The sequence below is a fragment of the Ipomoea triloba genome, chromosome 10 (genome assembly GCF_003576645.1).
Source record: "Ipomoea triloba cultivar NCNSP0323 chromosome 10, ASM357664v1".
Classification (NCBI taxonomy): Eukaryota; Viridiplantae; Streptophyta; class Magnoliopsida; order Solanales; family Convolvulaceae; genus Ipomoea; species Ipomoea triloba.
Genome location: NC_044925.1, coordinates 21,983,217 through 21,995,472, shown reverse-complemented (window position 1 = coordinate 21,995,472; position 12,256 = coordinate 21,983,217). Strand labels below are relative to the sequence as shown.

General features: G+C 35.8%; 1 protein-coding gene across 2 annotated transcripts; it reads left to right on the top strand.

Moving 5' to 3' along the window:
* The first annotated feature begins 1,721 nt into the window (after positions 1–1,721).
* LOC116031449 (E4 SUMO-protein ligase PIAL2-like) lies at positions 1,722–11,616 on the top strand. Of its 2 annotated transcripts, none has more exons than XM_031273662.1 (16): positions 1,722–2,094; positions 3,506–3,578; positions 4,324–4,389; positions 6,065–6,130; positions 6,226–6,308; positions 6,787–6,838; positions 6,930–7,001; positions 7,879–7,946; positions 8,033–8,081; positions 8,188–8,266; positions 8,355–8,465; positions 8,960–9,011; positions 9,327–9,378; positions 9,509–9,625; positions 9,714–10,487; positions 10,667–11,616. In XM_031273662.1, exons 1-16 carry the CDS (start codon positions 1,934–1,936, stop codon positions 11,345–11,347), a joined length of 2,556 nt encoding a protein of 851 aa, XP_031129522.1. In that variant the 5' UTR covers positions 1,722–1,933; the 3' UTR covers positions 11,348–11,616. The 2 variants fall into 2 exon arrangements, with proteins under 2 accessions (XP_031129522.1, XP_031129521.1); XM_031273661.1 differs by having other exon boundaries at positions 10,664–11,616.
* Positions 11,617–12,256: the final 640 nt, after the last annotated feature.

Here is a 12,256-nt window from a genome sequence, read left to right as displayed (position 1 = left end):
ACACAAGTGTGACCCTTAGTCTTTTGATTTTTTTGGTTAAATTATTTTATGATGAACGTATTTGATAGGACAATTGGTTGTTTTCTTTGTCAAATTGGTAATGACAATTGTCTGATAATAAAATAATTTTTGGGGTATTTTTAGTTTATTATTTTGTAACTGAAGTGATGTGTTTCATTAGAAGTGATGATGTGAATGATTTTGTAACACATGTTGTCATTTTTTTTTGGGGGGAGTGGGGTTGGGGTGGGGGGTATTTTCATGACATCATCTTTGAACTTTTTATTTATGTATTATGAATAAAACTATTTGAATAGAAGTCATGTTATCTCTATCTTTTTTGGTTAGATTTTTTTTTTTTTTTTTTTTTTTTTTTTTTTTTTACGGGTGGACTAGTACTTGGCAAGCAATAATGTTTTAAATAGGTTTGAAACAAGTATGCACAAAGTTTGAATTTAGAATTATTTTGATATTTAGTCTTTAATTTTGTCACACTTGGTGCCCAACTTTCACTTTTTGACACATTTAGTCCTTTTAACCTTTTTTTTTGGGGTAGAAAATAGCCGAAATGCGTCACATACTCACATTTTGAGTTCAAAATAATACCGACTTGAACACCACATTTATAAAAAAAATGTATGGTTTAAAACTTGAAATATGACACATTTCGGTTGTTTTTTATTGAAAATTTGAGAAAAACAACTAATGTTATTTCAAATCATTTAGTAATTATAAGAGTAGGGGTGGAGTCGTGGAGAGTTTGGTTTGCTTTACTATATTTAGCTCCTATTTCCTATACCCTCTTCCCCTAATTTTCACAATTAATTTTTCCGTGCGATGTTAGTGTAGTCTCGTGGAGACGACGGAGACTTCAAGTGAAGATTGTGATGCCGGCAAAACGGCGATGGAGTGAAGACGGCCGGTCGACTAGCTAAGGTTGGTCTTCTCCTATTTTCTTTACCCCTAACTCCTTAAGTTTATTTAAATATTTTGTTGTTATTCTTACCAAAATTTTGATCATCGATTCCACTCTTGATTGCGACTCACAATTGCTAAGGTGGGTTATGGCTTCCTGCTACAGTTGCGGCGGCGGGTTGTGACTTCCTGCAGCAACTGTGAGACCCATAACTTCAAATCTTATTCACTTTATTTTTCTCAATAACTGTGTTTCTCCTGGTTTCAATTTTTATTTATTTATTTTTAAAAATAAAAGCTTGTGTTGTGTGAATTTCTAGTTTGCATGTGAAATTCTACAACATTGTGCTTTGGCTTTTTAATTTTGCATTGGTTCCTTTACAGATCTCATTGGTACCCTTGATAAGGAGGTTTACTTTTTTCCATTTTTGTTAAGTATTCTTTAGTCTAGGACTGGAGAATTAAAGCAAATTGAATCCCAAAATGTCCATCCCTATCTAAAACCTATTACCCATTTTATTCCTTACTTTTGACCAATAAAATAAAAAATAAGAAAAAAAAAACAATAAAAAGACAATTGTTTATACCTTCACTATGAAATGTTAATGTATTTCTTTCAAAAAATGAAATGTTAATGTATTTTTATTATTTTAATTTTAATTTCAATTTCTATTTACTACAAAATATTTGATTTCCAATTACGGGGCCAGAGAAATTAAAAATATAATGTATATATAATATAATCATAATAATATAAGGAGATTCAAGAAATTTGGGCGGGTAGCCGGGTTCTTGTACCAAAAAGAGGCGGCTAACTGGGTATGCAATGGGAAATGGGAATGGCGTAGCCTGGGACTGGGTGGCCCGGGAGCAGGGTAAACCGCGATTCTACTACAGTTAATTCAAAAAGGAAAAAAGCTTCAAATGTACGTTCTTAAACCTTTGCCTTTCCACCAGACATTTTACTGCGAACAACAAACAAAAACCTCTGGGGCCAGAAACAGAAAAGGGCAAGTGAATGGCGGGAAAGCCGGCTGCCTTGGCCGGTTACGGCGGCGAAGACGGTGCCGCGGATTGCTCCCGCATCGTCACTGTCGCTCATCGATTAGCTACCTGTGTGTGCGCTCACCCCAGAATCAACGTCCATGAATTCTGCCAGTTATCCTTCCTCCTTGCCAGGTACTTTTGTGTTTTTTCTCGCATCTTATTTTTGCCAAACGCATGTGATGTGCATGTATTCGTCTACAAGTGTGAGTTCCTGTGTGTCAATCGCAATCCTGTTTTTGTTAAAGAAATCGGCATTTCTGTTTGTGATAATTTATATTGTTGAACGTGTGCTTATTTTGCACTTTTGTGATTTTAACATTGATTTCTACTCCGTAGTTTTCAGCTCCTCAGTAATAGACTTTTCAAACGTTTGCTGCTTCTTCTTATTTATTTATTTATTGTATGCAAAGGATTATTAGTGGTGATTGGTGAAGTGAAAGATTCTCCTCTGTTTTTTTTAATCCCACTTTTCACTTAATAAAATATAAATTCAGACGTGTAGTTCAGAGGCCACCTTGTTGCCTTTGTCATCATCCTTCATCCTTGTAAATCATACAAGGAGTATGTGTTTTATTCCCAGGTGGTTCCTTTGGCACACTTGTAGAGTAACAAGAGCACACCAGTTTTAAGTTGTCTGTGCTGCTGTATTAGATATCAGACAGCTCGTGCTGTTTGGTGTGACATGAACTCATAAGTGTGGATTTTATCTACTTTTTGTTCTTGAATATCTGTTCAAACTGAGTTTACCACATCATTATGATTTTTTAAAAGGAATTGGTGCAATTTCATCTTCTATTTGATTGTCAAAGTAACAAAGTCAAGGGCTAAGTTTGGAGTTGTTCGATTTTATGTTCTTTTTTTTTTACTATGGTTCAAATTTGACCTTTTGTGTTCAATAGAACTATAAATGTAGTTTTTAAACATACATACATATACAAGGATGGTAGGAGTATTATTGTATTAAAGAGTAAAAACAAAGGAATGGATTTTTGCGTTTAATTCCCTGAAACAAGATTATTCCATTTCAAAGCCACTATATGGTAAAATTCCAATCCACTTTGCACCTCTTTTGGAGTTTTTAGTTTGTCTCTGTGCGAAATCTGTTGTTGCATAGGTTCTTCTGTTAAGATACGTCTTTGAACCAGCATGCATACCAGAAATATAAGTGCATGTGTTCAAACTAACACTATGTTTTATCTGCATAAAACTCCTGAAAACAAGTCATATGGCCTCCAAATATTCCAATACATTTTCGTTTAGCTTTGTTAATATTTTATATTTAAAGTGATTATGTTTAGGATATTGTGTTCAGACTTTATTACTCTCTTATCTAGTAAGACTATCATTGGAGTGATTATGCACAAAGTTGTCCAATGTTCCAAGTATGTTCTTGTCTGCATGGGCTCTTTTAATTGCTACTTATTGGCTATTCATTCACAATTTAGTTTATTTGCCTTCTTGGGCATGCTAGAGTAGTTTCTTCATTTGTCTCCATCATCATATTAAATATTACTGACTAAATCAGATGGTCTGCTAATTGCAGTGACATTGATTTTGCCATTGCTAATCAGGATGTACCAACTAAAGCTTCAGAGTTGCCTTCACTTGTCAAACAGGTGCATTTGTAACACTCAGTGAAAGTCAAAGTTGTCTTTGTTTTACATTTCTGCATACTTGCATCGTACTGCGAAAAAGAAGAAGATCTAACCTAGTGAGCAATGGTCCTGCATCATCCACTGTTAGAGGAAGGAAAATCTACAGAATCTTACATCTGTTTTTATATAGCTTTTTTCAAGGGCTTGAACCCAGGATGACCTAATGGTCAACAGGGAGCTATTGGCCTGCCTTCTTTTATCTTCTTGCAAGAACTTGTATTCTTGTCTGGAATTTGCCATTTTAAGTTATCGAGGTGAAAAAGGAGAGAGAGGAAAGAATATTCTCTCTCTCTCTGTCTCATTTAATTAGTTTAGTTAGGTTCAATGAAAATACATTTGATTTAGCTTAAGTTCAAAACATAAAAGTATAATAAAAAAATTTTAGTACAATAAGACAACTTCTTTGTTAATACAAGAAAAAATAATAATAAAATTAAATTGTTAAATGCCTTGTTATACATAAGGGCAAATTAGGAAATTAATGGAGTGATAGATTCTCAAGAAAGTAACATCTATACCAAACACATCAAAGTTACTTTCTCTGGATTTTAATTAGCATTTTCTAGCACACACAAACCCGCCAAAATGACTTCCTCTGGATTCAAATTCCCTGGAATGTGTATTGCCTTGCTATACTACCTTCATTGTGCATCTGGAACATTACTGTAACTGATTTGCTTTTCACTGAACAAATATATTATTATAGGTGTGCCGACATAACTATGAACCTTCTCTGCAAGCTGCTAATATGGTTCTAATGATTTCTGTAAAGGTAATTCTAAATGCCAGTCAATTCGTCTGAACAGATTCAATAACTGATGCTCTCTCCATATTTTATCTGTCATAACCAAAGTGCAAGTGTTTTCCTTCGATACTTCATTGGATCAACTTTATGGTCTACAACTTTTGTTTTGAAATTATGCTTTGCTTACACTTTAGACTCTTATCACATTAATATAATAGACAAATGTTGGCCTGCTATGTTGATGGAAAGATATGAACAAGTCGTGGCAGTCTAGGTATTTAGTAAACTAGATAGTAATCTTGAAGATGTTATCTTTAAAGTTAAATAGTTTAGTGGGCAGTATCATATTCACAAGCCAAACTGTGAGTTTGCCAAGTATTGACTTATATTGTTTGCTTAAAGATGGAGATAGAAGCCTGGTGTCCTGCATGTTGTTTGGTCCTTTGCTGTAATGCTAATTCAACAGTAATTAAGTCTTTATACCATTTTACTTGCTAAAATGAGGTAACTAGAAACAATGGACCTTTTATGTAAGAATGCATGGCTTAGATCCTACTTGGAGCAAATGATATTGCTAATTTGCTACTCATTCTTAGCAGCTCCTTTGTTTCACCCAAACAAACTACTTGATACTTGATTAGTGATGTTGATATTTCTCATAAGTTACACCAAAACCATCCTCATTTCACCCAAACAAACTACTTGATACTTTATACCATATCTAAAAACATAATAAGTCTCAATCAAAGTTATATCCCTAATTTATGTCCATGTTTTTAGTGCTAACCATTTTGTGCATTGCATTTTTAGAGTTGTACTAAACAGTTTTTTGGACAAAAATACCCTTACTGTTATAACTTCCGTTAACTTTACGATGCACATGCATTCACCACCCATATCTTTTCTTATATTCTTTAATGATTATAATATTTGTAGACATTATATATTGGATTAATATAATAAATAATTTTTTTTCATTTAGATTTTAATTAGTAAGAATTTGTTAGTTATTTTTTAAAATATAAATATTGGGCATATGTTTTGGCGCATCGCGCATAGAAAAGACTAGTTTCTCATATATTGTTGAATCATTGACTTAAGTTGGTTGGACTTGGTGCACTAGTTTCCCACTTCATATGCAGGTTTAGGGAAGAAAGATGTGTGCAACCTTGTTTATGTTTTCAAGGTTGTTTCTAGGAGTAAGACCATAACCTAACAATCAATAGGCTAATTGACTACATTTAGTTGGTGTACAAAGGATGGCTTAAACACATACACAGAAATGCATTGGACCTAGGCCCGCTTCAGGAAGAACTTGGATTCTCCTTGCATGAACTAACAGTTCATTCCAGGCATTAAATAGAAGTTTCCTCCAGGATGACAAAACAAGCGAAATAACAGCCTGATTTTATGGCTAAACAGTACAGGTTGTTCGTCTAATTTGTGATAATACTCTATATCATATTTGGGCAAGCTAGCATATGGGATTATTTTCTATGTGAACTTGTAAATGAAGTAGGAAATTGAAACTCTAAACCTGTCATTTAGGCATGCTTTGTTTGATATTTCTCAGTGATACTGAAGATATAAGTGTATTGATTATGTCTTGCCAGCATTACTTGCCCTAGATCCTAACTCTTATTCTAGAATTTATACATGTGATTGAGGCTCTTTACAACTTTGACTTGGTTACAATTTGTAGAGTGCTTGTCAGAGTGGGTGGTTTTCTGAAAAAGATTGTGAAGATCTTCACCATCTTGCAAATGAGGTTAGTAATTACTCTTTGATTCATATTGTATTGGTTCTTACTTCGCTCTTTTATTTTTTAATATAAATATATTTAATTATTATTGCCATATTCAGATCTCTCGTTACTTCTGCACTGGAACAGATTTTTCAAGTGAACCTAGTGGTTCTCAAACCATTATCCAAACAATTATGACGAGGTAGGAATGTTTACACATATTTTATTGCCTTGTAGGCTGAATATATGATTCTATGTCTAAGCACATCAATACAAATAATTCCAATAATTTTGTTGAATTTTTTCAATATGTATCAGTTACTGCTCATCCCATAGTTGTAGACCATACTATGATATTTGGATGATCACACTTTGCTTTGGCAACGTTAGTGAATTTGCTTTATCTTTCCTTTTCTTTAAATATTACTTATTATAATGGTCTATTTGGTAAACATTCTTCTATGGTATTCTGAACGTATGGTGTGGAAATGATTTTGGAAAGAATTATTAAATTTCTGTTGCTTGAGATTAAAATTAGACCCTACTGACCTGAAATACAATAGTTTAGTTTCCTTCAGATGCAGTGATCGCGGGATATGCCTTTTGCATAATATTTGTCTTCTAACTATGATAAATGCCTAGCACCACTGACTCTTACTGAAGAAACTCTGTATTGGCAGATTTTTTCCCACATTGAAAATGGGCCAGATATTTGTCTTTCTGGAAGTCAAGGTACTCATGTATCCCAATCACCTATTTGTGCGCATGTTTAGGGTGTAATTTGAGTCAGTTTTGTTCTAATGCAATTCTACTTCTCTGATAGCCTGGATATGGTGCTTTTGTGAACGACTTCTGCATACCAAAGAATGTTGAATTTTCTCCGGGAGAGAATATAGTAAGCACCTCCTACTTTGATTGAGGTTCATGCTTATATTTTTAATATTCTCAAGTGAGTTTGCAAAAGTAGTTCTTGCTTTGGGCAAATAACTTTTCATTCATTCTATGGTCAAATACAATCTTTTTTTTAGCTGATATGCTTCAGTGTCTGGACTTTTTCCCTTTTAGTGCTGTTTGCATATTTGTTTTTTTATTCATATTGTATCTTAAGATTACACACTGTATTATGTTATCTGAGTACTTATTGACATTCTGAGATCTCATCTTTCTTTTTCCGACTGTACTGACATTCTAATCACTCTTTTATCATGAACTCCTTAATCTTAGTGTAATCATGAATTTAAGTGATCTGAAAATGACTGACAGGCTAGTGTCCTACACACAGGCAAGTAACAAGTGGTTTTCATTATTCATCATTCTTGTATGCAATCTTTTAAGGGTGCATTTTAGAAAGCAGTTGGAGCAGTCCATTTCTCCAATTACTCTCTGGAAGACTGTTTGGATGGATCGCTGTTAGACTGATTGGAGTGGTGATTTGGATGAATTGCAGTTAGAGTGGTGTAGTGATTCGCCACTCCAATCACAGAAATTTAAACTGGGGTGGGGGTGTGGTAAGGGTCCGGTGCGAGTGGTGTGACTGAGGTGGTCCAACCACACCAATCTCACACCAATTGCTCTAACCACTCTAATCTCATTGCTCGGCTAGAGTGCCTATGCCTACAGTTGAGGGGGTTGGGAAGGACTCACAATAGTTGTATTGTTTTATATGCTGATTTCCTTCATTAAGTACATTATAGCTGCCAATGGTGGAACATGCACACTGAGGTTTGAATATAAGTATATAACTCCCACCTTTATTTTCTTTTTGCCTGCAGAGATTACTTGTTGCCCAAGTAGATAATATGGAGACATCATCATGTCTCATAAGCCCCCCTCAAGTGAAGTATGGAGTTCATTTCCATATCCTTTTTATTAACTATCTGTCAAAGTTATTTGACTGCTCTAATGTATACTTGTTTGTTTTTGAAGCTTTCTCCTCAATGGGAATGTACTGCCAAAGCGAGCAAATATGTTAATGGTCTGTTGCAGTAGTACTTTTGAGAAGTATTATTGGAAAATCTAATATCCAAAAATTACCTAATGCCATTAATGCTAAATGATATTTAAATTTTGTATTTTGCTAGGATTCTGGACCTCAGGTTCCAACAGTTCTATCATTAAAGTATGGAACAAATCTTCTTCAAGCTGTGGGCCAGTTTAATGGTATGATTGGAGAATTGTCCTATCCTACTTTCCTGCTTTTGTTATTGTAATTGGTATAAAACTTACTGTATTGCTCATCATTGTGAAGAAAATTACATTATTGTTGTTGCCCGTATGAGCACGATCTCAATCCCTGATCCTGCCACCCAGCCCACCCTTCTAAATTTTCTGCAACCAGCTCCTGCTTTGGAAGATCCAGGTATGCAGCGGACAGTACTTTAAATTGCACAACCTTGATTATCCATGATAGATACTGGCATGTTGTCTTGGGTACACCCAATATTTATTAAGTTGGTGTATTTTGGAGGATCCTTGTGAAGTAGGTGTATTTGGAAGGATCCTTGTGAAGTACCCATTTCTAAGGGATGTGTTCTGCATGGGTTTGGTGCAAATGAGAAGCCCTGATAACATTTCAGTATCTGTTTTGGTCCTTTTGGAAGCATAGAAATTATACCTGAGATTGTCTACTCAATTATGTGCTCTACCTAAACCGAAATTATAGCTGAGATCCTTTCGGAGCAATTATGTCTGCCCCTCTAATAGCTCAAGCTTTTAGTTTAGGTGGAGAACATAATTGAACAGTGTTGAATACTTGCTTTATGAACTTGCCAGGCAACTTCATAGCTGCCTAGCTTACTTCTCTTATGAAACTGTAAGACTAGTACTGATGACTGCTGTCATTTTCTACTATAGAATCGGATGTAATTGAGGGACCATCAAGAATATCCCTGAACTGTCCCATAAGGTATGATGTTTTCTCTGTTGCTTCTTTGAATTTTGACATGCAGGTATAGACAAAACAGCTTTTGGCTTCTACTTATTCCATAAGCTTTTGACGTGCTGGGTCTGTTGAGTATGTAGATTTGTCATTTGTTGCCTAATGGAAAGAATTAGATTTCAGTTGGGTGTATTAGACATTAAAAAAAAATTTAAATAATTTACTTCATCAGTTTTTATTTTTGAACAATCCCTTTTCTCCTGCCCAATAGAATGTGATTCCTCTTTCCAGATGCCAGCTGCGACATCTAAGTATTTTTCTGATAACTTCTTACTTTTACAGCTTCAAGCGTATTAAGACTCCTGTTAAAGGCCACTCATGCAAACATCTTCAGGTGAGAGCCCATTGCTGTGAATTGTTTAAATTAATCATGTCCAACATACTAAAAGGTCATATGCTACTTGCTAAAAGTTCATCATTTTCATTTCTATGATTGGATCTAATTGAACATGTTTCTGCCATAGTGTTTTGATTATGAGAACTATGTTGACATAAATTCAAGAAGACCATCCTGGCGTTGTCCTTATTGCAATCAGCCGGTTTGCTTCACTGACATCCGTATTGATCAAGATATTGTCAAGGCAAGGATTTTTATTTATTTATTTATTTTTGGCATGTGTGTTGCTTGAAATTATCTTGTTTTGGAGTAACCTAAATTTTATCTTAAAGGTTTTGAAAGAAGTCGGAGAAAAGACTACTCATGTGGTCATCTCTTCAGATGGTTCATGGAAGGCAACAATGGACGGTGATGATCATAATGATGAAAAGACACCAGATAAAAGCCTTAAATCTGCGGAGGGTGAAGCAGTGCTGCCATGTTCTAATGGTATCTCAAATGCACCTGTAGATATTTTGGATCTTACTACATTAGATGATGAAATGGATGAAGTGGGTAAGGGGGACAGTGTAGACCAAAAGGCAATCCAGAGCAACTACCAAGGTCAACCTTGCACAAAAAATCCGAGCAATTCTAATCACACTTCTCATGGAGTGGATGATTTCTGGAGAGGAATTTATCTCTCCACATATGGATTGGGCACTTCTAGTTCTACATCAAATCTGCAGACCGTTGGTGTTTCAAATCATACTCCGATTTCCATGCCATCACCTGTTCTAACAGATGCTGTTATTCCAGCCTCTGTGATGCAGGGTGGAGTTTCTTCTCCCAGTACCTTACAGAATTCAGATTTCCCACCAATAGTTAGTCATACAAGTGGAATGCCAGTTGCAGTTCAAGCTGCTCCAGCTCTTGCATCTCAACATAGACCAAGAAATGGGATGAACTTCACGATCTGCAATGGCCCTTCAGCAACTTCTCAGAATTCTCCTGCCCAGTCACTGATTAACAGGAATGCAGTCCCTTTTAGGCTTGGAATGCAGGAGCAATTCTCCATGTCTAACCCAAATATGCTCCAGGCGTTACAGTTACCATCCAGTACAGGGGTAAATAGCTTAACTGCTTCTCTTCTGGTTCTTTCTTCAAATGAGAACTATTTAACATTCTATTGTTTTGTACTTGCTTCAATAATCATAATGATTCAATGTGTTTAAGATTCTTCATTTCTCTCTCTGTGGTTGGTTGCTCTTCTTGCTCATTCATTTTCTTGTGGCATGGATAGCAGCTGGAGCATCCTTTCATTTCTGCTCACCTAGCTCAACAGTTCACTGGCTTTCAAGGTCGAGGTCAAATGCCCGGTCCTTACAGAGGTTCCTCAGGACTTGCAGCAACTGCACCAGTTTTCTCAAGTCAGCAGGGAATGCTGAACCAGAGGGCACCCTATGTCACAAGTAATTGTAATTCTCAAGGTCTCACTCGACCATCTGCTTCAAGTTTATTGCAAACTCCTCGTGTTCAAGGCAGTTCATGGAGTGGTGTTGGTCAGGCAAGAGGCGGTGTTAGCTGTCAACGTGCTCAGTCAATGGTTGGAGTCCAGCCAAGTTCCCAAAGTGCCAGACCTGTTCAAATACCTCCAAATGCTGCTCATCTTCTAGTGCACCCAAATTCATTCAGAGTACCACCAGGGGCAGGGGGTTATCAACATGGAAACATGTCAGGCACAGTAGCAGTGAATTTACCGTTACCTTCAGATCAAGACGGGCGCCCCATGGTCCGTATGCGTGGTGGCCTATCAGGACAAGCTTATAATGATGCTCTGAGGCAGTACAATATCCATCCATCCCAACAAGCACAAGCTCAAGCTCAAGCCATCCCGCCTAATTTCTCGCCCCAGTTACAAGTACTCATTGCTAACAGAGTTGCTGTTGGATCTGCACCGGTGAATAACTCCTCATCAACAGGGTAAGCTCAAGCCATCCCATCCCATCCTGCCTAATGTCCCACCCCAGTACAAGCACTCACTGCATCTACAATGGTGAATTAGTCATCTACAGGGTGAAAGGCGTGAAGCTGTCTGTATATAATATGGCCATTTTTTTTTTGGTAAATTATAATATGGCCATTTTAACAATTTTCTTCAGTAATATAGCTTTTGTATGTATGCCTTGACATCTCAACTATATAATAGCAGAAATATTGTGCTCTGCCAATATTTATGGTTTACATTCCTGTCTATGGTGTTACGTTTTCATGGTTTGTTTACCTTAGTGGATTATAATTGGTAGAAATATATATAAACAGGGGTTAGCATTTAAAATGTTACTTAATGATTAGTCATCTTTATATTTGATGGAATAATTAGAACGAATGGCCTAAAATTCCATGGAGTTGGAGAGTTAGACTTAACCATGGAGTTAGAGAGTTAGGCTTAACCCAATTGTTCCCCTTCTTTAGTGGTCAGCCAAAGAATTTGGTCCAATGTAAGGTAGCTTAGGAATATCAGTGTTAACAGGTTTATATAATTTAGGTTGGAGACATGCTTTAGATTAGCCTATAAAATTTAGCTTTTTAACATTGTCTTTTGACAAGGTTGTTTGTCGAGGGATCAAATGCATCACTTTGGTGTCAATAACAGAAACATTAATAATATAACAAATTGAGTCAATTACAGCTCTATAGCATAAGAATATTTGAATTATTTTATTAGAGTTTGGACTTATAGCTTAAGAACATTTGAATCCTTTTATTAGAGTTTAGACTTACGTGACAAATGAGGTAGATGTTGAGATGTAATTAATATAGCTTAAGACACATGTTATATATTTACTTATTTTTTAAATCTAATTTTAGTTACATAATTTGTGTTCATAGACAC